The 26,939-nt window shown below is 43.0% G+C and overlaps 1 protein-coding gene across 3 annotated transcripts in view; it reads right to left on the reverse strand.

The window, feature by feature from the left end:
- Positions 1–2,982: 2,982 nt before the first annotated feature.
- The window catches only part of TMTC4 (transmembrane O-mannosyltransferase targeting cadherins 4), a 62,335-nt gene continuing 38,378 nt past the window's right edge, over positions 2,983–26,939 (reverse strand). For all 3 annotated transcript variants that reach the window (XM_060129127.1, XM_060129126.1, XM_060129128.1), the window contains 10 exons: positions 26,456–26,658; positions 24,814–24,985; positions 24,594–24,725; positions 17,829–17,908; positions 17,546–17,653; positions 17,313–17,454; positions 12,104–12,218; positions 10,952–11,064; positions 5,861–5,930; positions 2,983–4,307 (listed from right to left, as the gene is read on the reverse strand). In XM_060129127.1, the coding sequence (XP_059985110.1) occupies positions 4,159–4,307; positions 5,861–5,930; positions 10,952–11,064; positions 12,104–12,218; positions 17,313–17,454; positions 17,546–17,653; positions 17,829–17,908; positions 24,594–24,725; positions 24,814–24,985; positions 26,456–26,658 (1,284 nt within the window). In that variant the 3' untranslated portion in view covers positions 2,983–4,158. The remainder of the gene's footprint in view (positions 4,308–5,860; positions 5,931–10,951; positions 11,065–12,103; positions 12,219–17,312; positions 17,455–17,545; positions 17,654–17,828; positions 17,909–24,593; positions 24,726–24,813; positions 24,986–26,455; positions 26,659–26,939) is intronic.

Here is a 26,939-nt window from a genome sequence, read left to right on the forward strand (position 1 = left end):
CACACTGCCATTGCACAGTCTGTGCCCAATGATATATTTTGAAAAAGGTAATAGCATAAAAGTAGTACAAGGGATCCTGGGGATGGGACTGTTCTGTATCTTGACTGTGGTGATCTCACAAATCTACACGTGACAAAATGGCACAGATTCTGTCCCTTCCACTAAAAAGCTCTTCACTGATCTTTCATCTAATAATTTTATTCACTGCTGATCTTTGCCTGAATGAATTAATTTATTGGAGACAAAAAAAAAAGGGATGATTTTCTAATTGCCATTCTTTCAACATTTATTGGCTTTAATTAGCCTATAGAGAAGACTATTTTCCCTCATCAGCTATGGCTATTAGGTAACCATGTAATTGTGATAGGCATACTGTATCCAGTCTCCAGAAGGGCATCTGACTTGTCCACTCAGGAAAGCCTTAGGGACAAAGATGAGAAGTAAAGACCAATATGTCCACATCTGTCCCTGTCTAGATCTTTTAACATACAGGGGCTTTATTTTCTCTTTGCTAGGGTCAAATTCCACTTGATTTGGGGTCCCATCCCTTCCTTTCTTCTCAAGGACCTTATTCCCTCTCTAGTTTATAGCCAGTCTCTCCCTCTCAATGGCACTGATCTGGATGATGAAACGATGGGTCTCATCCCCTTACCGACCCACCTCCTATCCATCACCAATTGATTCCTATGTATTTCTCAGGTCCGTCCACATTTCATCAACTTGACGGCCTCTTCTCTACACCAAGCCACCTTCATCTCTACCCTGGATACGTGCAATGGTCTCTTTACTGATCTGCTCACATCTTCTTTGCCTCCCTCCAATTCCTTCCCCACCAACAGTCAAAGTGATCTTTTCAAAACATAGATCTGATAATTTCCTTCGTTTTGAATCCTCCCATGGTTTAAGATAAAGACCCTGTGGTCTGCAGACCCTGGCATAGTCTGGACCTCGTCACCTTTACCAACTCCATCAAGCACCCCTCCCCCTCTCCCTTGGACTTTGTTCACCAAGTACTTTACCTTTCTCACCACAGGCCCTTTGCGTATGCCGTTTCTTCTTTGTGTGCAGTCCAGGTTTTCTCAACATCAGCACTACTGGCATTTGGAGCCAGACCATTCTTTTTTGTAGGGGGTTGTCCTGTGCTTTGTAAGGTGTACAGTAGCATCTTCCCACCCCCATCAGTTGTGTCAGCCAAAAACATCTCCAGGCATTGCCAACTGTCCCCTGAGGGTCAAAATCTCCCCTGTTGAGAACCACTGGCCTAGAGTGATCTTCCTCTCTGCTTATCAAATCTCAGTTCAGAAGTCACCTTCTCAGGGAACCCTTTCCTGACTCTTCAGGCTAGACCCAGTCTCCCGCTTCAGTTATTAATTATATGACTGACAATTACTGTTTCTCACTGCACTGTCTGCTGCATGAGGGCCAGGGGCCATGTCCACTTCCCTCATCACTGTATTCCCAGTGCCTGGGAGAGTATCTGCCACTTAATATTTGTTGAATGAGGGAATGAATGCATTTAAGGTCAAATCTGTCTGATGCAAAATCTACACCTTCCTCCAAAAGTCTAGTCTATCATTTATTGAGGCAAGTACTGAGCCAAGTACCTCATTACTGAGAGGGCGGTCTTATGTCTTATCCTGTCCATTTTACAGATGGGAAACTGGAACTTATGCAATACTAAATGACCTGCCAATGACATCAAAACACTAGAGCCAAGACCCAAATCTATGTTTTCTCACCCCAAAGTCCAAGCTGATAGGTGTGAATGTGAACACAGACGTCCAATGCTTTGCTGTGGGGCTTGGTCTTCTACTCTGTATGATATTTAAACTCAGTAATCTGAAATAAAATGTAAAGACCATGCTTAAGAAATGTGATAGAATCAGAACCCCAAAGAGCCCTGTGAAGGCATAGTAGGCTACATCTATAGGGTGGAATTTTTAAGAAATGTAAGAGTGCATCTAAACAGGGAAGAAATGTAGCAGATAAACAAACAAAAAATAACCTCAAACCACATTCCAGGGTTTCGTGATGTTCGCTATCAGGGAGGTGAAGGATGATTCTGACTCTCAGATTTCCCAAAATGGCAACAATCCCTATGTTTGTTCTGACACCCCACCCCAAACCCAATCCCCTACTGTGATTAGCAACAAAAACAAAGTTTAGAAAAAAATACCAAATAAGAGGGGAACTGGGAGACAGATTTCCACTTCAGTCTTGTTAGAAAGGAAACCCAAGAAATAAATTACAGGGTGGCTGCCTTAAGATGGAAAAAAGAAGGAAGAAAAGAGGAACATCATGGCGTACTTCCAAAATCGGCCGAGATAAAAGACTCCCTGAAATATCAGTCAAATGAATGACTGTTTTCTCTGGACAGAAGGCAGCTGTGATGGAAATCCTGAGATGGAGCAGTGAAAGCTAAGGGGATTCGTTCTGTAGGCAGGGGTCCCAGATTTGCATGTCTTGATTTGACACTCAACTTTTAGCATCAGCACAAAAAGAAAAAAAAAAAAATCCTGAAGGAGCTTTTACTAGAAATATTTTTTTCTTCATTCTCAAAAGATAAGCACTGTTTCAAGAGAGAAATTTGCTTAAATAAAAAAAAGTCAACAAGCATACAGTACCTTTATTATCTGCCAAACTAAGTGCTACAGGAACGTAAATAAGAACAAGGCAGCTCCTGCCCCTAAGAGCTTTATAAATTGTTACTGTTGTTCGGGGACCATTTCTGAAATGTTTGAAACACAGCACTTTCTTTTCTGAAGTATCTCAACCACTGCAGGTTACAATTACTGATTTACAACTCTACGCAGGTCTGCCCCCGGCCCCCCACAAAGTGAGTGTAGAGAATCAAATTCATCTCCGTGTGGGATCTACTCAGCCCATATTTTAGAACCTGGAGGATTCCACAGTATGATCCTACTAAATGGTCCCTAAAACCAAATAGAAGCCACATTCTAGAAAGGATGAATCAGTCACTTTGATTTCATTTTAACGCAAAGAGGACAGAGTCAAACAATTTGAAAATCATCTTAATAGATGATTAATAGGAGGCACTATGACACTTGTATACCGGTTTCTGTAATAATTTTACTGCATAAGGAATGACAGAGATTGCATAAATCATTAGGTCAACAGCATATATAGGAGGATAAAACAAAATGAACATGATTATTCTGACCCAATAAAACAGGACAGTCCAATTCTTAAAAATATCACAAACTCCCCAAATGTGGTTCCTTTTGGGAGAAAATTTACCTCTTGTATTTTTTGGATATAGTAATGACTATGGTTCCATGAAACTAAATAGAAAACTGCTTTCCAGTCAAAAAACACAAAAAAACAACTTACATAGAAGTGTGTAGCCCTCTTAATACTGGATGTAACAAAAATAAAGACATCAGGCTGCCTGCTTTTGCCTAAAGCATGGCTTTAATTTTCTATTAATAGTGACAGTTTATGTAGGATACTACATAATTTCCTATGTTATGAAACAACACAAGTTGAAGAATCCAAAAAATATTGCAGGAGTGAATTTCTTCCTACGGGAAAAGTGTAGATACACTAGATGTTAAAATTTCCATTCTTCATTCAATTATTTGCCCCATTCAAAAAAAAATACAAATAAATATTTCCTTACAAATGATGTTCATAGCACATTGTTTGGGAAAAAAAGATTAAAAAAATCTTAATTTACTCTTTCTTGTCATTAAATAAAAATTCTAATATACAGACACATTAGATATTTATATAAATTGTAGGAGTCAGTTTGTCATTTCTTGTTCACAATCCATGTTTAATAATATGAGTCTTTACAACAACACGACTCACATCCCAAATGCAGGTTTAATTCTGCTGCAAGTCGCTCAAGATAATTTTTTTCTGTTTTTCTTTTTAATTAAAAAAGACTTCATCCTTGGAATTTCAGAATTTATGTTTGAGTTGTCTGAAAAAATACAATTTCAATGCAAAAACCACATCAAGCATTCGAGAGTATATTGCTGGTGCTGTAATCTTTTTGCATGTCTGTTTTCATAGAAAAAAAATGATAAAATAAACAACATGTAAGACTTTTAAATGGTTAAACGTAAGCACATGATATTAATGATCTGCCTCATGCACACACACACACAAACTCAAAAAATGAAGGAAAAAGGCTCAGACGTTTTTCTTTTGCATTTGTTCCAGCTTTCTTCTTAGAAGACCATAATTCTCCTTAGTTCCTGATGCCATTGGGTCAAGCCGCAGAGAGATCTCATAGTGTTTTTTGGCCAAGTCTAGATGTCCCCAACGATGATAAAGCACAGCTGAAATAGCAAGAGATCAATTTCATTGGAAATGCTTCTGAATAACTTGTGGTATTCCCAACCACTTGTACAAAGAAATATTACAGAACCTCTGCAAGCAGTTTTCAAAAATCATTGTTTAAAACAATATTGTTTGTACTGCCAACTTTATTTATTGTAATCACACTCCCTGGTGAATGTCTGTTTAACCACCCCCAGTTACTCCCAGGGTTCTTCATATCATTAGGCGTGATCCATCTCCCTACAGCAACATTGTTACATAAAGAAGCAAAAGGAAGAGTACACTAAGTTTCTTGATGCTGCCAGGAAATTTCCCGAAAGCCAGGCTGCACAGGGCTGGGCTCCAGCACTGCTTAGCGATCTGACCATGTAGAAGACCAGCCGTTTACTTTAACAAAGAGTCTCCTATACCTTTTGGCAAAATAATAGCTTGTTTGTTGCCAGCTGGAATTCAGGGCTCTAACATCAAGATCTGACCACAAAATGATAGTTAAAGAAATCTACTTTTTTTTTTTTTTTGGCTGCGTCGGGTCTTAGTTGCGGCACGCGGGATCTTCGTTGAGGCACGTGGGATCTTTCGTTGCGGCGTGTGGGCTTCTCTCTAGTTGTGACGTGGGGGTTCTGTCTTCTCTAGTTGTGGCGTGCAGGCTCCAGGACGCGTGGGCTTTGTAGTTGTGGTGCACGGGTTCCAGAGCACGTGGGCTCTAGTTGAGGCGCGTGAGCTCGGTAGTTGTGGGGGGCAGGCCTAGTTGCCCCGCGGCATGTGGGATCCTAGTTCCCTGACCAGGGATTGAACCAGAGTCCCCTGCATTGTAAGGCAGATTATTTACCACTGGACCACATGGGAAGTCCCAAGAAATCTACTCATTAGAATGGTAAGCCTCTGACTATTACAATGATTCTCTAAGTAAATCTATCTTTCTATGTGGGCAGTACAGCAACCACTGATGCTTTATCACTTTTCCAAGGGGAAGCTACAGAGTCTATATAGGGAAGAGATCTGGTGAACAAATACTCACGTGACTGAGCCTTCCAAACATCAACATGCTATGTTCTAAAAATCTAAATTATTGAGATGCAAAAATGAAAGAAAGGAATTCTAGGGAATAAGTCATTGTGAATGCATTCTTAGCCAAGACACAGAACAGAAGAACGCAGGGAAGACCAGGCTAGATAAGGAAGGTCCACTTCAGAAGAAGCAAAAGGACACATGTCAGACTGCAAACTTCCAAAGTACTTCTCAGTTGAACTATCTAGGGCTCTTCACTCAAAGAAAGAAAATCTGAGTTTTAACATCAGAAGGCGATTAACTAGTGGGGGATTTTAGGAGTTGTTCTGATCATGCAATTAAGATTTGTAAATATGACTGTTACTTAGCTACCTTATTAATGTGATAATTTCCTTAAAATGCCATATTTTAGAACCAGATTATAAAGGCCAATACAGGTTAGATTTGAATAACAACTCTCCCAACAGTGATTTTACAGAAATGCACCTGTTTCATTAAAATTACACAGAATTTCGATATGATTCAAATTGAAAAATCTCCTTACCCAAATTGCCATGGTAACTTGCAGTATTTGGATGAGCTTTAATTGCTTTGAGGAATAAAGCTTCAGATTCCTAAAAAACGAAATACATAAAAAATAAGGTACTCCACACGATGCAAAAGTTTTATGCAGTTTTATCGCCTATGGGTTTCAAACTTTGAACGTGCTTGTTTTGCTCCACCAAATCCTTCTTCTGGAAACATCTGGGAGCCCAGCAGGGCCACACCCTGTTGAGAAGAGGCTCGGAAGGGTGATCCATTGGGGTAGTGTGTGACTGGGCAAAGGTGACAGGGCGGAAGTCAGGGGATGGTGGCCGCAGAGAGGATGAATATGCTAATGACTCTGCCACCTGCCTCCCTGAAGTGGTGGGAATTCTGCAACTTTAAGCAAGTAGCTCAGTTCAGGGTCCAGGGCAGGATGAGCAAAGGTCAATCAGGGAAGTGCCGGGCTGCTGAGGACACCCACACAAATGTCATTTCTGGTCAGCATCGATGAGCTCATTTCTAAGATTCTCAAGGTAGGAGGTGGAGTCTGTTTAACCTCCCCTAAGAACGCACACCCCCTCAACGACCCAGAAGCAGCCCATTCAGCTGGAGGAAATGAGCAGAGAGAATGAGGGAGAAACAGCCACCTGTCACCTCAGCCACTGCAGGACTGTACGCGAGTGTGACCAAATGCCCCTGAAGTGTGGAACCGATTCTCGGAGAGACTTGCATTTCCCCCATACAGTATTCACTTCCAACCCAGCCAGAGAAACACGGCCAAGTGTTTTCTCGCCTGCTCATCGTGGGACCATGGCCGACTGCATGGCCCCTTATTACCATAATGTTGAAAAATAAAGATGCCTCATTGCTCTCAGCGACAGCTGCCGGGGGTGACACCATCTACATTCGTGTCCCTAAAGGGCCACTCATGCTTTAATCAGGGTCACAGGCTCAGCTTCAACAACCAAGGCTGCGGGTTTGGGGACAGGTTTTTACCTTCTATCTGTGCCCTACATGAGCTTCTCCCAGGGGGCCTCCCATATCCAGGATCACATGTTTTATAAAGTGCAGGGAGACCAGTTTCCTTTGCCTTGTGCTGGCTGGGCAAACATCTCTGACACCACCTTTTAGACAGAGCTGGCAGAGAAAAATCTGTATTTTAGAAATGTGGTCTGTGAGGGAATGAATGAAGATGTCAGGATTACACGCAGGATGTCAGCAAAGGTCACTCTCAGAACTTGGCTCAAAGTCAGGGTCTACATTCCGAGTTGCGGGAGAGAAAACTCCTTCAAGGAAGTCTAAGTTTTCCTGCTATGTTAGGTGTGCTGGAAACAAAAATGAAAACAATGCAAACAAACGAAAAATCAAATGGATTGTGCAGATCTGTAGCTGTGCTCTTTCTGATGATTTTCAAATGTTTCCATTTAAAACCTCAAGTATAAGAAATGGAAAGGCTGGGGAACCTCAACCTACTTTAAAATGCTCCTCCACACGCAAAGGAAGCAGTGTTATCTGGAGACAACAGATGTAGAGATAAAAGGCAAGTTAGGAGTTCTCTAGGGGATGCTAGATTCATTTTTTGATTCATTTAACTCATTTCTCAAGCGCCCACAAGTGCGGACATCGTTCAGGACGATGTGCAGTCAGAGTCAGGTTTGGAGGATGTAGTGGGGTTTAGGAGAATGGGCAATGGCGCAGGGGTGAGGGCTTACAGCCTGTCTAGGGGCTGTAGGTCTTGGCAAGGCAAGGCTGGTGGGAAGAAGTGGGTATGAGGATCAGGGAGGTAATAGGGGAAGAAAAAAAGGACTCAAAGTTTCCAAGCCTGGGGACTTCCCTGGCGGTCCAGTGGTTAAGACTCCGTGCTTCCAATGCTGGAGGCACGGGTTCGATCCCTGATCGGGGAACTAAGATCCCATATGCCTCAAAGCGTGGCCAAAAAAAAAAAAGTTTCCAAGCCTGGAAGACAGAAAAACGATGGCACATTGAAAAAAGAAGGGGCATCAGGAGGAAGAGTGAGTTTGTGGGGCACTGTGAGTGTGGGTTAGACATGCTCCATTTTGGGTAACATTGGGACTGGAGGCCTCGTTAGAACACGAATGCCCGCAGGTATTCAACGCCCATGAAATGCTCATCTATTAAATCAGGCTTTTTAATGGCCCTGTTCTGGGAAGCGATGAACTATTCATAAACTGATCTTCTGTGGAGGTTCAAGGATGCTTCAAGACCCAAGTAATGAGCTGACTTATGCCAAGGAACAAATAAATAAACTCATGTTTAAAATCAGGGATTGTTTTTCCTCAACAGACAGGTAAAATAACATATTACTTTCTAAAGTGTGTTAGACAAAATGTGTATGACCAAGGTTTAGGGTAACACCAGGGACAGAGCAAGGCCTTGCAAAGGAGCAAGTGAGGGTCTTTCTGTCTAGGCGGCAAGGACTGGGCAGTCGGAGGTCATTTCAGCCACGCCGGCCGCCAGGGTTGCAGCATCATCTCAGCAGCATCCTTAAACCCGCGTCTATTCTCCCAAACAGGCTTTCACAAGGAACACCCTGCAGAACACTCTGGCTGGGAAGGGAATGTGGGTGGTCCAACGTGAAGTTGAAACCACCAGTCACATAGCAAGAATGGCTCCCTCTTCAATTCACCTTCCTTTCTTCCAGTTCAGTTGAGACAAAGTCTCCGTTTGGTGGTGGTTTGGGGTCACCCCCAATACCTTCCAATCTCCCTTTGAGGCTAACTGAGGGTTCACCCTCAGGCTCAGAGCCTGAGCCAGTAGTAGTACCTACCTGAGATTTAGTAAAATTATTCTATTTTCATTTACCTTATATTTCTAGTAAAGATAGCATGTTTCCACTTTAATTACCATTTGTGTTTAAAATCTATTTAAAGAAATATATCAAGTGAATAATAAGTAGTATCTACATGTGGCCAAAAAAAAAAATTCATAAGGGTATGACATAAATGTCTGGAGTTGGGGAAACTGCTCTCTAGATGTAATCTGCTCTTAAACTACAGGGCCCATGGAACAGGTGATGCAGAGAGAGAATCAGCACGAGAGGCGATGTTCACCACTGAAAAACATCACTTTTGGAAATTAAACGGCAATAGGCATCATAAATGCTAATGGATTTTCATGATCCTTCGAGTTTCATTCAATAATCACTAGACTAAAATTACTGCTGCGTATGTATACAATGTTTCATAGTTATAAATTACCTTCTTGTGCATTTCTTTCTTAGCACCATCTCCATTTTACAGAAGAATAAACTGAGGAGTGGTTAAGTGATGGCTCTTGGGTAAAAGGGCTGCTCGGATTAAAAAGGTGTCCCATTATCACCTGGATGTAATGAGAATGCTCACATCGAAGTCTCAAAATAGATTCCGGAAGCCTGAACGTTTCAGAACCGAACGTGGGATGTGTTCCATCATTTCACAGTGGTTCACTGGGCACTTACAAAATGCCCAGTGGTTGGGGAGGGGTGGAGCGGCAATGGAGACACGAAAATGGGACTTAAGACTCCGGCCTCAAGGAGCCTCCAGGCTCACTAAGGACATTGACCAGGAGTTAGTGATCATCTACAACAGCAAATGCCTAGGTGGAAAGGGAGGTGCACAGACCACAGACACCTGTCCTGATGGGGACGGTGGCCCAGCTGCAAGGTCTGCTTGCCCCACCCCTGCAAGTCACCACCACGTCACCTCTTCGTCCAAGCGTCCCCGCCCAGTGCCCAAAGTTCAGTTCCTTATTTCAGATTTCATCCTCTGTTTTCCTATCTTAGGCTCAGCACCCTGGCCTAGACAGTTAGGATGCAAAATGTGTATGGAGTATTTTCTACTTTATCTGGAAAAAAAAACCATACAAAACACCACTGTGAACTGGAACCCAAATCAACCCCAGGTCCTGTCACCTTACTAGGAATTCCAGTTTATAAGCTGTGGGATGACAGAAAAATCAGCACATGATCACATAAGCTGCATCTCAAAGATGGTCACTGGACACTCCCACCCCGTCCCAGGCTGACAGATGGCTGGAAAGTCATTAGAAAGGAACCCACACACCTCACCTCCCTCTCCTCTACACAAGTAGGTCTGTAAAAAATAAAACGAAACCCCTCAAAAGGTTATCTGGGGGCAAAATCTAGACATTCAAAAATGTATTCTGATGCTATTAAACTCCCTGATTATTCAATTCAAAAAGGATAGAAATGCATGAGACATCTTACTACTGTATTGTTACAGAAAATTATACCGATAATGATATCTAATGAGCCGAACAGGAGAAGTATGAATTAATCGCTACTATTAGGCCAAGTGTGATCAAAATCAGATATGGCCGCTGATTCAAAAAGGAAATATTTCTCTCATGAAAGGACGAAGACACAGCTTCTAAAAGTGTGTTTTCTGTAACATCTGTGCTAGGAAGCCGGGATGCTGGTTAGAATGCATACTCCCTGACCTTACCCAATGGAGCCATGGGGAGAAATACGGGCATCTGTATTCTCACGGGCTCCCTCGGTGGTTCTGATACACAAAACTAAAATCTGAGATCAGTGCTATTAGGAACAGAGTCCCCTTCAATATCCAGGGAGTTACGTGCCTTCTGATTCAAGGTCTACTCCTGGCCCACCCTGGGACCCCAGTTAGTTAGAGGCCTGATGCAATATCTTGTGGTTTTCGTTGGTCAGAAACTTCTAGGGCTTTGCGGATGACCTGTAACTTCCTGTAGGTAAGGAAAAACCTGGAAGCAGCGAGAACCCATCCTATATTCTCCACGGGCTGGTACTCTTTTTGTGCAGAAGAGGACGAGCCCCAGCACCAGGGACAGAATCATAGCTCCATGCCAGGAGCTGGGGCATCTGCTAGGATTTTTTTGGCTTCTCCTCCCTCCCACGTTTGAGCAATGCTGGTGAATTCTGAAAGCATGTGGAGTCTGAGTCCACAAATTCACCTCTTGCGCAGCTTCTCAAAGCAAACTGACTGAGCCACACTGGTACACAGCTACCACTAGTTGGGCCGAATTCTGAATTCAACTGGGCAGACGTTACATCGATGGTTCCTGTCAGATGCTGGCATTCACTGCAAGAAATCACGGCCTGCAGTTCACACACCTTGTATTTCTGGGACTTTCCCAGCACGTTTGCCAAGGAGAACATCAGAGAGTGGTCATTAGGTATTAATTCCAGTGCCTCTCTTCCCACAGCTTCGGCTTGGGCTAAATTACCTGTGAATGAACAATGGAAAACTTAAAAAACATGTTCGCGTTGTACTCGTGTTTTAGTCTCTCTCTCTAATTAACAGGGCTTATGTGCATTACGTACAATGATTACGAATAAACTACTTAAGAAGATCAATGTAGAACATGTAATACACACACACATACACGACACTCGACACACACACACGACCTATCAGTTGCAAAGCCACTGCAGTCCAGCACAATTCTGACATACCAACAGCTTTTGATTAAATTCTGCCAAAGCATGGAAAATCTAATTTCAATTTCCCCCAGATACCAGTTATACCCAAATCGGAGAAAACAAGTCTGCAGAATAAGAATATCACAGCAACAGTTTAATAACTGAATGTTTATAGTATTGAAGCTCACATGCTACACTTTCATTAGGAACAAGATGTGTATCTCCCTCCACACTGAGTAGATGGCTAAGTAGCTTTTAATTCTGCCAAATGAAAACTATCATTTCCTATGGGATGGCTGGATTTTTAAAAGTAGGGGAACAGAGAAACTTCTAATTGATTGAGTCTTGCACGGGCTAAGAAACCAGGTCACCAAATTTATTACCATTATATTGAAAATAAGAATCTCTGAGTGTAGGTTTGAGAGCACCTCCTTTGAGTACCATCCATGAACTTTAGAGCATGGACCTAGCACCATCCATTTCATAAGCCCAGAAATGGATGGTACCTGCTCCAGGTACCTCCAGCATCCTAGATGATGGCCATTGCCAGATGACAGGCTTCAGGAGAAATGAGATGTTAGTGCACACCTGCCCCCATTACTCAACACCAACTCTAAGCGAAGTGTCACCTTCCCAAACATTCATATTGCAATATGTCAAAGGAAACTCCATATTCTAGAAGTACACACATATTTGTCATGTAAAATATTGAACCCCATATTAATTAAAAACAAACAAACAAAACTCTAACACACACTAGGGGAAAAAAAAAAAGCACAAGCATCTGTTTCCTAATTATCCAACGGCACTATACTATGGACTGACTGAATCGCTTCTCCATACCTGTGTTATCAAGGAGGATGATCATGTTGTTCCAGGCCAGGCTGTGCTCTGGCTTCAGCACGGTAGCATTCCTCCACGCGTTCAGCGCATCAACGTGACGATTTAGATCTGCATACTGAACAGAAAGCAGGGACACCCCCAATCAATATTCCAGTTCTTTTTTGTGCTTTCTTTCTACAAGATATAACCATACCAAACCCGAAACCAAACCGAACCGAACTTGTATTTATCGAGCTTCTAATTTTTCTTATTAACTCATTTAGCCTCCAAACAATCTCAGTGAAGGAGAGAACTATCCCCGTTTTACAGATGAAGTAAATAACTGAGGCACAGAGAAAGGAAGTAACGTGCCCACAGTGCCATATCTAGAAATGGGAGAGCAGGGACTGAGACCAGGTGGTCTAGCTCCTGAGCCTACAACCTTTTTTTTTTTTGCAGTACGCGGGCCTCACACTGTTGTGGCCTCTCCCGTTGCGGAGCAAAGGCTCCGGACGCGCAGGCTCAGCGGCCATGGCTCACAGACCCAGCCGCTCCGCGGCATGTGGGATCTTCCCGGACAGGGACACAAACCCGTGTCCCCTGCATCAGCAGGTGGACTCTCAACCACTGCGCCACCAGGGGAGCCCAAGCCTACAACCTTTTAACTACAACCCATAATTTAGTGATTCCAGGTGTCAAAGCATGTTTCAGACTACTTCAGAGAGGTTAAGGAAAAAACCTAATCCTTAGTATTTTTCCAGAAAGACTTCACATAGTCTCTCTTTGATAAGGTATTATTTAAAATGGTCAACAAAATATTTAATGTGATTAAAAGCTCTATGTGCCAAATTCACCTTGTGAAGAATGGTCTTCCTGCCTACATCTAAGCTTCCTATAAAACTGTGAGTACATCAGACATACTTTATGAACTGGTTGGAAAAGTCTTAAGCAGTAAATGTAAACGTCTTTGCCAGTTTGGAGCCTGTTTGACTCCTTCAGGAAGGAGAGAATGATCTGTTGCTTTCTTTTGAGAGGGAATGTTAACATCGACAACAGAATATGAAATGGCTGGCTGTCAATCCGCATAGTTAATAAAAGCACGCAGAGGGGGAAAGTGATGGATTGTTTAACAGGTGACCCTCTTGCCCTCTTTAACTCTGTTCAAATGCACATCTCATGTGAATGAACACGGTTCCCTTAACTCTGCAAAAAAGTACACAAGATTACAATTTATCAGAGTTTAAAGCTATTTCCTTATTTACTGTCAAGTCTGTCTTTTCATTAGACAACAGAAACATTGTGACTTGCCCCATGACCCCACACACAGTAAACAGGTGGCACAGTACGCAAGAAAAAGAAAGGTTTAAGGAATTACAGAAACATTTGTGAATATCCATTTGCTAAAGATGTCGGAATTTCCCAAGAGACTCAGAGACTCCAGTAACAATACTTTAGCCCTTAAATGAGGAAACATGTAAAGTTCAAAGACTTAAAATAATTTAGGATGCCCAATTATACCAACATTTAATTCTCTTTATACTTGATGTTCCATTGATTTCTCAGCCAGTTCTCTCCAGCAAGTGACAGGCAATTGAGTCACGTGGAGATGATCTGTGGTGACATGCTTTCAAAGGCACCCAGGAAAACCAACATAACTTCGTTTACACAACAAAAACACTCTTTACATATTTTATTATTTACTATTATTTTTCATTACTATTTATTGAAGAACAACCCCAGCCTGAACCAGGTAACACTCCTATTCTGCCTTGAACTTTACCTTTTATACCATCTATGCAAAGTGAACAAGCACTTTAAGGGAAAGAGAGAAAAATGGTGATTTAGAAAGAACTACCCATTCTGAAAGTGGACGGGTAATAAGGATGTTATTTACCTATTAGTCCTATGCTCAACCTTCTATGCTCTGCAAACTACATTTCCCATGGTGCTTTGCTACTCGGCCCCCGGTCAAGTCTCTCTGCCAATAGAAGTCACAGGTGATGATCAGATAGTTGGAAGACGGAGTAGCACTTTCCCCCCATTCTCGCTCTCTCCTTCCTTGTCCTTGGCAGTGTCTCTACAGTGGCCATGTCCCCTCCCTCCACAGTCCCTGGGCTGGACTTTGGTCCTTCTGTCACAATCTCAGCCTTCAGGTGATGGTAGCTCCTGAGATGTGGTGCCTTCTATGAGCTCTTAAATTCTGGTGGCATCACTTCATTCCATGTGTTCCCCTAACCCTACAGGGTTTCCTTTTACTCTCTGAGTTAATGTCACCTTTCCATGTGTGTTCTTCCAACAACTGTCTAACCCATTCCTTGTATTGAATCTTCTCTATTTAAAATATTTAGCATGGGGACTTCCCTGGTGGTCCAGTGGGTAAGACCCTGTGCTCCCAATTCAGGGGGCTGGGGTTCAATCACTGGTTGGGGAACTAGATCCTGCATGAATGCATGCTGCAACTAAGAGTCTGCATGCCGCAACTAAAGATCCTGCATGCCACAACTAAGACCCAGTGCAACCAAAATAAATAAAGAAATAAATATTTTTTTAAAAAGAGAGAGATTATTTAAAAAAAAATACTTAGCATGGTTTTGGTTTTCCTGAATGGATCCTGCCTGATGCAATTAGTCCTTGCAAAATGAACTGTCTCCAGTCACTATTACCGTAATTTTCTAATGTTAGTAATGTGTCCCAAATAATCCAGCTCTTCCCAATTTCCTACGGCACAAGAGAAGTTCATTACGGTCCCTTCTTTCCTGTACCCAGAAATCAAAACACATTTCTGTCTCCCACTACTGAAGAGTGACTAAGGAAGGTTTTTTCAAAAAGGAAACTCTTCAGTTATTAAGTTCCTATTATTTGCCGATATAAAAATATACTGGTTGAGCTGTTAAAGATTAAGCTCTTAATGCTTTTAAGCTGTCAAGCAGGCAAAAGCTGGATAATTAAACAACAAAGGAGAGCAAAATCTTTAAATAACCAAGAACAGTTGGCAGGAGGGAACACAGAAAGATTACTTCACGGTAGCATAATTAGTAAACAGTACACAGAGAACAGTACAAGGTCTCAGTATAGTCAGTACTACAGATGATCTTCTAAGTGAGAGTGGGGATGAGTTCCAGGGCCTGGAGCACGTGTTAAAATCTTCTATTTTGCATTCTATCTTCCTTTCTTTGGACGTAACTTGGCTCATTTAGCATTAATTCTCAATTTTCCAAACCCCAAGGAATTGCAGTGACAGGCAGCTACTGGGGGAAGGAAGAAGACCGCTAAGTATTAGAGCTTTAAAGTATAACTGAGGGCTCCAGGCAGATACACTCACTTCACAAACAATACCCTGAAAAAAGAGCTGCCTCCAAAAAAGAAAAAGAAAAAAGAATGAAAGAAGATTTCGTGTGGATCTCAAGTATAATATGTCACGCAAGTCCTAGTGTAGACACAGTAAATAGAAACAGTAATCCCTGCAATAACCACGGATGCAAGTATTTGGATAATATCCAATTTGTTCCCAGATCCCATTCTCACTTCATTAACTTTGCAAGGACCCACCCTGCTCTGTGTGTGACTGGATTTTCTGGTCTCTACTGGTATTATTACAGTGGAGTTTTACTGTCTCTCCCCTACTCCAGGAAAACAAGACAGAGGACCCGAAAATGCCACCCCAAATATACCATTTTGGCATAAAGATTATTGCACTGAAGGCATTTGAGAGTCAACAATGCAGAAAGCAGCTTTCCTGGAGCTTCCCTGATCTGACTAAAAGCAGAAACTTCTGAGAAAGGAGGAGGGCCTCCCCTCCTGGGGAAGTTTTATGGCTATGGAGAAGACGAACCTACACAAACACACCTCACTTCATTATATATGTGAGGTTTCCCCCATATATTTACCTTCCCACAGTTCGTCAGCTTGGAAGCCTGAAACCTCTTTCTTTGTCTTGTCATTTCTCTACAAATGTATAGTTCTCTGCTAAGATGCTACATAAGCCCAAGTTCTAACCAGCCCTTTGAGTTACCCCACTTGTCTGCCCACTGCACACGGTAATAAACTCTGTTTTTCTCGTTATCACCTCCATCACATCACAGAACTACCATTTTGTGGGTGTGCGCTTATTTTCTTTATTAAGGAAAGCAAGAGTTTTAATAATTAAGCTGTGCGTCCTCATGGAGGCCTTTCAGAAATGATGACAAAATCTATTTCACTATCATTAGCAATATATGCTTTCAGATTTTTTTTTTAATTAATTAATTAATTTTATTTTTGGCTGCGTTGGGTCTCTGTTGCTGCCCATGGGCTTTCTCTAGTTGAGGCGAGCGGGGCTGCTCTTCATTGCGGTGCACGGGCTTCTCACTGCGGTGGTTTCTCTTGTTGCAGAGCATGGGCTCTAGGTGCACGGGCCTCAGTAGTTGTGGCACGTGGGCTCAGTAGTTGTGGCGCACGGGCTTAGCTGCTCTGCAGCATGTTGGATCTTCCCGGACCAGGGCTCGAACCCGTGTCCCCTGCACTGGCAGGCGGATTCTTAACCACTGTGACACCAGGGAAGCCCCACGCTTTCAGATTTTAAGATTATTGAACTTACTGTATGAGCTACTGCTGTATTATTTATTTGAAGAAAGAAGCTATATTTAAAAAAAAAAAGTCAAGAGCAATAATAGCTTTATAAATATCCTGTTAGTAACCAAAAAGAGCAAGTCTCTACAGAACACATTATGTTCTATTTCCATTGAATAATCTCAAAGCCCTTTTGTGGGCTCCTGAGCTTTCTTTTATGGGGGGATAGTTACCTGTAAAAATGCAGGAACAGTCCCTTGAGGCAGCAGAAGAGGAAAACTCAGAAGTCACATTATGGGTTTGCTTTTTTTAAATTTCAGTTTTTATTCAATTGGTGTTTTAAAAACAGAGAGACCAATGTTTATCAGGAAGTAACCCCTTGGAATACTGTTTAACAGGACACAAAGGGACTTTTAAAAATTGTAATTTATTCCTTAGTTTAACCTGTTGCCTTTATGATCTCTTAAACTTGGCTAATTCAAGTTGGCTTGCTCTCTAATTAGAGCTAAAAAAAACCTACATGTGAGGAAATCAAATAGCTACCTTCAACTGAGATAAAAGTATGTGAAAGAGCTTCATAAGATGTAGAGGGTTAGAATGGGTGTCGCTCTTCTCACTTTATTATAAAGAAGGAAACAAAACCAAGCTTTTCTGCCGCAGCCACAGGGCACCATGTGCTTACCAAACGCCCGAGGTTGTAGTAACAATCTGGGTATTTCCTCCTGTGCTTGATCGCCGTCCGGTAACTTTGCTCGGCCGCCTGGAACCGTTTCAGGCTGTTTTGCACGATGCCTAAATTCATCCACGCGGCAGCGAAGTCTGGCCTGGAAGATAAACAAGGAAAAGAAAGGCTTAGCTCCCAGAACGCTGGAGCGCATTTCCATGCCGTGAGCATGATTATAAAACAACGCTTACTGTATCTGTACAGCCAAAGACAGCAGCTCCTCTGCTTCCTGGAGCTCATTCCTTTCTTTTAGGATATTTCCCAGATTATTCATGGCATGAACATACTTCGGATTTAATCTGGAAGTGGAGAGAGAAACCAAGCCTGTAGTCTTCACTAAACTCTCAGGAATTGGCAAATTTATCTTAAAGTTGGGGTCCTCGTGGGGACAGGTTTTTAACGCTAGGAAGTTAAAATAAGACATGTGTACTGTAAAGACAGCATTTCTTCTGTGAGACAGGATGCTTGCAGTACCTCACAGCTTCCCGGTAATATCTAATGGCAGCTGTCTGATTGCCTTTATCAGCCAGGTTTTTGCCCACATTGTAGTGAACCTGAAAAGACAGAGAAAAATTGGCCATCAGCTGCCAGACTTCTTTGTTCAGAGCTGGGATGTCTACCATACCTTCTAAACGAAAGCAAAAGATAATGGTATTAAAAAACAAGCCCCTACCAGAACTTTAGCTAAACCCCTACAGAGGCTGGGCCGAGCTTGCTGGTGCTTTAGTGCCCTGCCCTGTAAGAAAAGATTCGAGGAAAGGGAGGTGACAAGCAGATGGTAACACTAAAGTGTGACAGCGGAATATTGGCTAAAGAACTCAACAGAGAAAACTGGGAAGTTAGGAAGCTGGCCTGGTTTTACTGTGAAACCCTGACGCCCCCTCCTTCTCACACACCTGCACCCACTAGGGCTGAGCTGCAAAGTCCAACCACACATGCATGTGAGGAAACAGTGACGATTCTGTACTTTAAACAAATACAGCACTTTCTTGTATGACACCTTTCTTCTGTAGCAATACTAGCATTCCACTTTACACTAATCAAATCCTCCCTCCCTTATTCCTTTAGGTAATGAGTGCACCCCAGGCACCATGTCGGCAGCTACAGATACAATGGTGGGCAAACCGTTCAGACCCCTGCCTCCTGAGCCCTGGATGGGAGTCAACTGCCCTCATTAGTAAATGTGTCACTCGAAGGGGCCGGGGCTCTGGAGGAAGGTGAGTCTGAGGACGGCACCTGGTTGAGTGTCAGGAAGGCTGTCCTATAAAGGGCCTTCCAGCAGAGACCTGAACGGGGGTCATCCGGTAAAGGGGCTGCAGTGGAGCAAGTGTCCCAGGTGGAGCAGCAAGGGGCAGGGTCCCTGGCCTAGAGGAAGCCTGGTACATTTGGCTGAGCAGCTACAGGCAGCCTGGCGTCGCTGAGTGCAGACAGCAGGGATGACCAGGCTACACAGGGAACCCCGAGAGGCATTGGGTACCGTTTAGTCTTTGCCCCAAGAGAAGTGGGAGGCCAGGGCAGGGTCTGTTAAGTGCCTGAGTTTCCTAGGGCTGCGGTAACAAAGGACCACAAGCTGGGGGCTTAGAGACAACAGAAATGTATTCCGCCGTAGTTCTGGAGGCCGAAATTAGCAGCAGCAAGGCTGGTCCCCACTGGAGGCTCTGAGGAAAACGTCCACGCTTCTCTCATCTTCCGACCGTGGCCGGCCAGCCCTGGTGTACCTTGCTCTGTGGCTGCAGCGCTCGAACCTCTGCCTCTGCCTTCACGTGGCCCTCTCCCCGCCGTGTGTCCATGTCTCTGCTCTCTTATAAGGACACCAGTCATAGTGGATTAAGGGTCCACCCTATTCCAGTATAACCTCATCTTAACTTACATCTGAATGACATCTGCAAGGACCCCCCCTTCCTAAATAAACAGGGCTTAGGATTTGAACACATCTTGGGGGCGGGGGGGGGCAATTCAACCCATAACAAAAGCCAGGGGTAGGAGGGTGGCAGAGGGTCAGAATCAGATTTAGGTTTATGTAAAATAAGTCACACTGGGAAACTCACGTGAGTCAGGAGAAAGCCAATGCTGGGGGTCCGGGGAGAGCCTGTAGCTGCAGCCCCAAGAACGAGGATGGCGGACGGAGCTGGGTGGTGGTGAAGAAGTGGGGGCACCTGAGGAACACTGAAGAAGCAAAGAGCCCAGGGCAGCAGAACTAAACGGACCCATGAGGACTATTACCAGAAGTATTTACCGATCATCAAACGCTCCTCTTGGAGGCTTACAACGTAAAGGCCAACAGCAATCTCAGAGGAGATGATGCTACAGAAAAGTCATTCAACTGGGTGTGTGCAGTGTGACTAATAATAACTAACAGTGTGGCTGGCACGTACTGAGGGACTGCTTTGGCACCATTAAGTGTCTTGCCCTAGGTTGTGGTACTAGATTTGAACCCAGGCTCCAAAGCCTGTGTTTCTTCTCACTATATCACACCCATTTATCACACCCATTTATTATGGTGCTGGGTGAAAATGGGGCCGGGCTGCTCAAGACAATTTCTAGACCCATTCATTTACCCCATGTATTATTTTTTAAGGTAAAATAATGTTACTTTTGGGTGTTAAGGGCTGCACTGTGACCCCAAAATTCATATGTTGAAGTCCTAGACCCCAGCACCCCAGAATGTGACTGTATTGAAAGATGGGGGTCTTTAAAGAGGTCATTAAGTTGAAATGAGGCTCTTCGGGGCCTTAATCCAATCTGACTGATGGCCTTATAAAAGGAAATTTGGACACACAGAGAACACCAGAGATGCCTGCACACAGATGAAAGGCCGTGTGAGGACACAGCAAGAAGGTGGCCATCTGCAAGCCAAGGAGAGAGGCCTCAGGAGAAACCAGCTCTTCTGATGCCTTGATCCTGGACTTCCGGCCTCCAGAACTGGGAGAAAATAAAATTCTGTTGTTTAAGCCACCCAGTACATTGTATTTTCTTATGGCAGCCCTAGCAGACTGATACATGGTGAATTACAATAATGGTTTGAGCACAATCAAGTAGCATTATATCTGAACATTCAAAACCCCTTTTAAAAGAATAATCACATCCTGCCTTATCAACCTTAACCTACAGTGATAGCACGTCTTCAAAAATACTGGTATTTCTGGAAGGGTATAGAGCACTGTGACATTCTTTAAGCACATACGTAACAGAGATTTTTTTTTTAAATAAGTTTATTTATTTATTTTTGGCTGTGTTGGGTCCTTGTTGCTGCACCCGGGCTTTCTCTAGTTGCAGTGAGCAGGGGCTACTCTTTGTTGCAGTGAGGTGGCTTCTCTTAGTGCAGAGCACGGGCTCTAGATGCACCGGCTTCAGTAGTTGTGGCACGTGGGTTCAGCAGTTGTGGCTCACAGGCTCTAGAGCGCAGGCTCAGTAGTTGTGGCTCGCAGGCTCTAGAGCACAGGCTCAGGAGTTGTGGCACACGGGCTTAGCTGCTCCACAGCATGTGGGATCTTCCCGGACCAGGGCTCAAACCCATGTCCCCTGCATTGGCAGGCGGATTCTTATCCACTGCGCCACCAGGCAAGCCCGAGATTTGTTTTTTAACTGCCAATTTTAAACTCTATACATCTATTTTTACCTCATCGGACAAAAGGAATCACAAACGGGTAAATCACAGGCGATAGAAATGTATAATATTGCGCAGCACACCCCGTATAATTTAAACTTCCTAAACCAAATTATTGTCCATCTGTAGGTGTTACCATCTTTATGTTATAGCTTGCAGGAGACTAGTTAATGCTATGGCTTGATGGTGGGTTTTGAAAAGTGGGCTCGAAGTGGATTGATTTTGTGCCTCCCCCAGCCCCAGTCTGGAAGTGTTTACCCACTCCCTCACGCCCCACACACAAAGGGACCGAATCTGGAGACTCCAACCTGTGAGTGAGGACGTATGTGCCTGCAGTCCCCAGAATACAAACACAGCTTCTATGCAGACTTCAACACAGCTCCTGCCTCTTCCGCCCCTGAGCTCCTGCTGCTTTCCTTTGTTACGGGGAAATTCTGTTTTCTCAATAAAAAGCTCAGACAAAGAGCTGAACTGCCCTCTGCAGTAGAGCCGCTGTTCTGTTAGACCCGACGCCACGGACCAGGAGATCAGGGGAGGGCGGAGGGTTGCTTTGCAAAATCAGACTGCAGTGAATTCAATGGAACTAGTTAAAAACTGGACAGCCCCCTAGAAGACAAGCTGTCCATGATTAAGACTGGTAAACAGGCCAGCCTTATCCTATGCGTGACATGGAGGGAAGTATTTGAATAGAAAACAGCTGCCTAGATAACCCACTGTGAAAAACCAAAGCAAACCTCTACGAAACAGTTTACCTGAACTACAGTTTAAAGAATGAGTGATTTTTGTTCCCCCGGAAATGTAAAGGATTGAAAAAGCCTATTTATCCTTGAACTTTCCCTCCTGCCTTTGTGATTCATACGCTGAGGCAACGAACCAGCACAGAAGCCACAGAGAAAACCCACCGTTGCAACCCAAGGATATGTAAATGCAAACGAGGTGAAAGCATCCATAGGGAAGGAGGTACATTCAACAGCAATGCTAAAACCAGTTTCTTTCAAATTTCCTGTTAAAACTTCATGTTAAACTTAAAAATGTTTTAAACACATAAAAATCCTATAACCCATCCTGGCTCATCCTTAAGGAAATACCTCATTGTGGTATATGATCCCTTTCGTTGTTAAAAGAATTTAGAATTGTATCCCAGGTTTGACACAAAGTGTCACACACTTTCAAGCCTTGAAAACTAAGAATGGCTGCAAATACAATCAGATACTTGGTGTCTCATCCATAGTAGGAATTTAATTTCTATTGTCTCAATTCAGTCACTAATACCGAGTTCCTACCATATGCAAGGGACTGTGGGTAATTCAAATGCAGACCAGGCACAGCACTGAGTCTCATTTGTAAATCTGGGCCTAATTGACAGCCAGGTGCCAATTGCTTACTTAATAGTCAGTGAATGTGAGGTGGAAATGAGTGCAGAAAAATGTATCTCCTGCAATAGAGTTGAATGAAACCAGTGTCTTTCTAAATGAGATCTCTTCCCTGAAATCAACCTAGCTCCCCCACTCCCAAAAAGGGAAGTAAAGAGAACTTTATTATACTTCAGTTTATAGTGGGAAGTAAAAAGAAAAAAAAAGAAACCTATCTTGCTCATACTGAATGGCATCACTGAAAAATGTTCTTGGAAAGGCTTATCACTACTGGGTCCATTCTGAAGATGAGGTCTTGTATGTATGTCGTAAATTTAAAAGAGAAAACCACACACACAGACATATGATTATGTGCATGACCATCTGCACACCCCCTGTGTTTTCTAGCCTGTAACATATGAAATCATAAGGCAGACGTATAGGCTCAAAGATCACATATGTCCCATACTCCCTCATTTACTAGGGTAACCTGGGCACAGCACTATACCAGGCCTCTATCTACCACCTAAGTTACTAACTTAGATAAAGTCAGCTCCATCTTTCCATGCCTCAGTTTCTTTCATTTGGAAAATTAAAGAAAATAACCTCTCTGACAACCTTCGAGGGAGAATAATGGAGATTAATGATAGAGCCTCTACAAAGAAATCTGAGTTCCTTCTGCAGAAGAACTATATAAATAGAAGGGGTAATTACTGCCATTCAAACAGAAAAGTAAAAATAAAGCAAATCTATTAACATTATGAAATTAAATCACAGGCAATTTATTTTTAATAGCATAAAATAAATGGCTAGGTCAGCAAATCAAATTAACAATAAAAGCTTGAAATAATTCACTCTTATCTCAGCCTCTAACTATAAAACACAAACAAGGTTTTTTTTAATCCAAGGAAAAGACAAACAAGGAGTCAGCACCTTTTATAGTATCCCTCACTCCACGGTCACAATAAGACATCAACTATTCATTAGAATTCTTCATATAATTTTGCCTGAAATCACCGTTTTCTCTTAAATATAGAATGTGGAAATGAGACAGAGCTCCATGGAGTTTTTATCCTCCCCCCACTCCCCCATCACAATTAAGCATCCTAGGAAGCTCCAACTCTGATGACACCAAAGGAGAACGGGACCGTTATTTAATAATAATAATGATCTATACTAACAGAGAATTCTTCTAACCTAACTCCTTGGCCTCCCTTTTTTTTTTTTTTTGCGGTACGTGGGCCTCTCACTGTTGTGGCCTCTCCCGTTGTGGAGCACAGGCTCCGGACATGCAGGCTCAGCGGCCATGGCTCACGGGCCCAGCCGCTCCACAGCATGTGGGATCTTCCCGGACCGGGCCACGAACCCGTGTTCCCTGCATCGGCAGGCGGACTCCCAACCACTGCACCACCAGGGAAGCCCTTGGCCTCCCATTTTGAGCAAGTATCATTCCCTTCTTTTCATTTAATGGGACAACCAAAACTAAAAGGAGCCTATGAAAGCAAACATTTCTGGATCACCCACTATGTTCTAAGTACCATGTCAGGGCACTTCAGAGGCCACATTTCATTAAAGCCTCACAACAAACCCAGGAGATAGGCACTGTTGTCCCGTGTCCCTCCCCCACCAATACCTCCCCGCCCCTTTGCCCAAAGAGGCACAGCTGGGTAAGTGAAGAAATTCATCAAGGATACAAGTGAAACATACTCGTACCAGACTGTGTCAACAAAAACACTGCCAATTTTAAAGTCTGTACATTTATTTTTACCTAATCTGGCAAAAAGAATCCCAAGTAGAGAAGCCACAGGTTTGATAGAACTGTGTGCTGCTGAACACCCCACAGGGTCCTTTAAACTTCCTGAACTGAACTGCTGTCCACTCACAGGTATTATCATCTTCCAGTTATAGATTTCAGGAGGCCGGAGCACGTGTTTTGAAAAGTGTGCTCTACATGGTTCGACTGTGGGCCTCCCCGGACCCCAGACTAGATATGTGGAGTTACCTTCCCTGCCACCCCTTTAATCCATGATTTGGACCAACTGGAAGATGAGTAAAAACTTGTTTAGGTAATCTGCTGTTTCACTGACATTGTCTGGTTTCAATAATTTCTTTTGTATTATTTTGGCTAAGTGCCATTTTAATAAATTTTGTCAAAATCATTTAAAAGAAAAAAAAAAGAAAAACCCCAAGTATATGATCAAGGTCATATGCCGGATTCCGTGTGAAGGTAAACATTCTCCTTACTCAGCTGTCGAACTTAAAACATGGCAGCCAACATACCTTGGCGTTGAGAGGACACACAGACAGGGCGCTTCTGAAAAGCTGCTCCTCATTCCGCCACTCGCCGCTGCGAATCACGCATCTCAGCGTGTTTATGAATAAAATTCCCAGGACGAAAGCAGCAATCAGTTTCTTAAGAAGAGAGGGACATGGGAAATGTCATTAGTAAAATCCACCCACCATCTTGGTCAGGAACGGCACCACCGCTCTGGGCCAATACCTTTTTCTTAGTATGTTTACTGAGAACTCCAAATCCGAAAGTCAGCAGCATGCAGTATCCAGCGCTGGGGAGGTACAGGACCCTCTCTGCCACCACGAAGCCCACCCGGAAGAACAGGTTACTCGCAGGAAGAAATGGAATGATGAGAAGTCCCAGGCCCAGCGTGAGGATCCTGGAAGATGAGAATTAAAATGGTTACTTTTAGACTGTTCCAGAAACATGTCCTCCTTAACATTAAATTCATGATAAAGGCCCGCCCCCCCTTTTTTTCATGCCAGCAACTGAGAAATGGCATCAGTAGAGAGGGTCTAACCAGGCAGCATTAGGATAAGATACAAAAATCTTACTAAGGCACTTAGCGTCAAGCATAAGGATAAAACTTACATGTCACAAAATTCATATGAATAAAGTTAGAATGATTACTTTGTGAGGCCTATGAATGCACCTGCCCCTGACTACACCTTAAACTGTGTAGGCGCTGAATAGCTCAATGGATATTGGTCCCAATTAGACCAATTTAGTCCCCCCTCCCTGCCAGACTTAACAGAAGTAATGCTACTTAACTGGTTTAAACTTCATGAAACCTGAAATAAACTAATATCATTTTCGGGTGCTACGGCATCAATTTCAGTCAAGTAAAAAGAGAGCCAAGAGCAGTGGAACACTTCTGGAAGTAGGCAATCATTCCCAATCTCCCACAGATGTAAGAGGATGAATTAAGAAGCAAGGTCAAACAACAAGGTCCTACTGTACAGCACAGGGAACGATAGTCCATATCCTGTGATAAATCATAATGGCAAAGAATATAGATATATAACTGAATCACTTTGCTGTACAGCAGAAATTAACATAACATTGTAACTCAACTATACTTCAGTAAAATTAAAAAACAAACAAACAAAAGAAGCCAGGTCAAATGCGGTGGCTCCTTCCCAGACCCTGTGCCTGGAGTACTAGAAAAATCCTACTGCACGTGTATAGTGGATTGGGACTGTGGCTTGTCGCCCTTTAGAATTACGTACCAATTTAAGCCACGGGTAAACTTAAAACTGAATTTATTTTGAGAAATTACTAATCTAATTCCATCAACACTTATGCTTAAAGGAAATCTTCTTAAATAGCTTTCTTTCTCATAAAACACATTTGTTTTTCCCCCAATTATTTTCTCAATAAACTTTTTTTCCCTTTTCTGGGGTGTGAGAAAGAACAGGCTCTTTGGGGTGGCAATTTATTTTGTACCAAATAACAAGAGAAGGAATCACTGTAGCATCCACTAGGGTTTTCTGAAGCAGAATTGTGAAATAATGGGCACAACACACATCAATCACACTCTCAGTTCTGACCATAAATTACTCTTTACCACCTACAGCGAAAAGGATCTCAAAATGCTGCTTCACGGGGAAAGAGGGAGGGACAGATAAAGCAGTCATCTGCAACTCCCCCCCTCCAAGTTCACTCCCCACTAGTTGAAGCCAGCCATGGATTCCAAATGGATAGAACTCATCCTGGCCATAAACATGTATTTGAAATAAAGGTCCTTAGATATTACTTCCACAAAATCGTTAAAATGATCAGTGCTGGATTTAGCAAAATGCTCTGACTCCACCCCGTGTAGAAGTTAAAATTCAGCTTGGCCTCTTACCGTCTCTTGTGGCTGTCTTCAGAGCACAGGGCTTGGCATATCAGGCCAATTAGGCAGAACCAGAGTGCTGCTAGAGCAATTACCCTCCAGTCCCCGACTGACTTAATGAGGGGGATGCAGCCCATTGACCAATCAAAACACAGCCACCAGGGGCACAGCAGCAACCAGGCATTCAAGGAATAGTAGTAATTATAGTTTATGGCCTGTCAGTCAAAAGAAAAACAAACATTTATTTGATACGGAACTTGGAAAAAAAATATATCCTAGCTTCACTTTGGAGGCATCCATATGTTTCTGCTCAAGGAGAGCAGTTGTATAAAATAAGATGTTGCCACGTTCTACTTGGGCATGGGCTATAGTTTGCAGTTTACTAAATGCATTGAGATTCTTAATAGATAAAAATACAGCAAAGCCACCAGACTCTGTTATACATTTGTTATATTTCTGGTGACACTATGTCCTGATTACTCACTGATGCCCAAGG

This window comes from Lagenorhynchus albirostris, chromosome 18 (genome assembly GCF_949774975.1).
Source record: "Lagenorhynchus albirostris chromosome 18, mLagAlb1.1, whole genome shotgun sequence".
In the NCBI taxonomy this organism is placed as follows: domain Eukaryota; kingdom Metazoa; phylum Chordata; class Mammalia; order Artiodactyla; family Delphinidae; genus Lagenorhynchus; species Lagenorhynchus albirostris.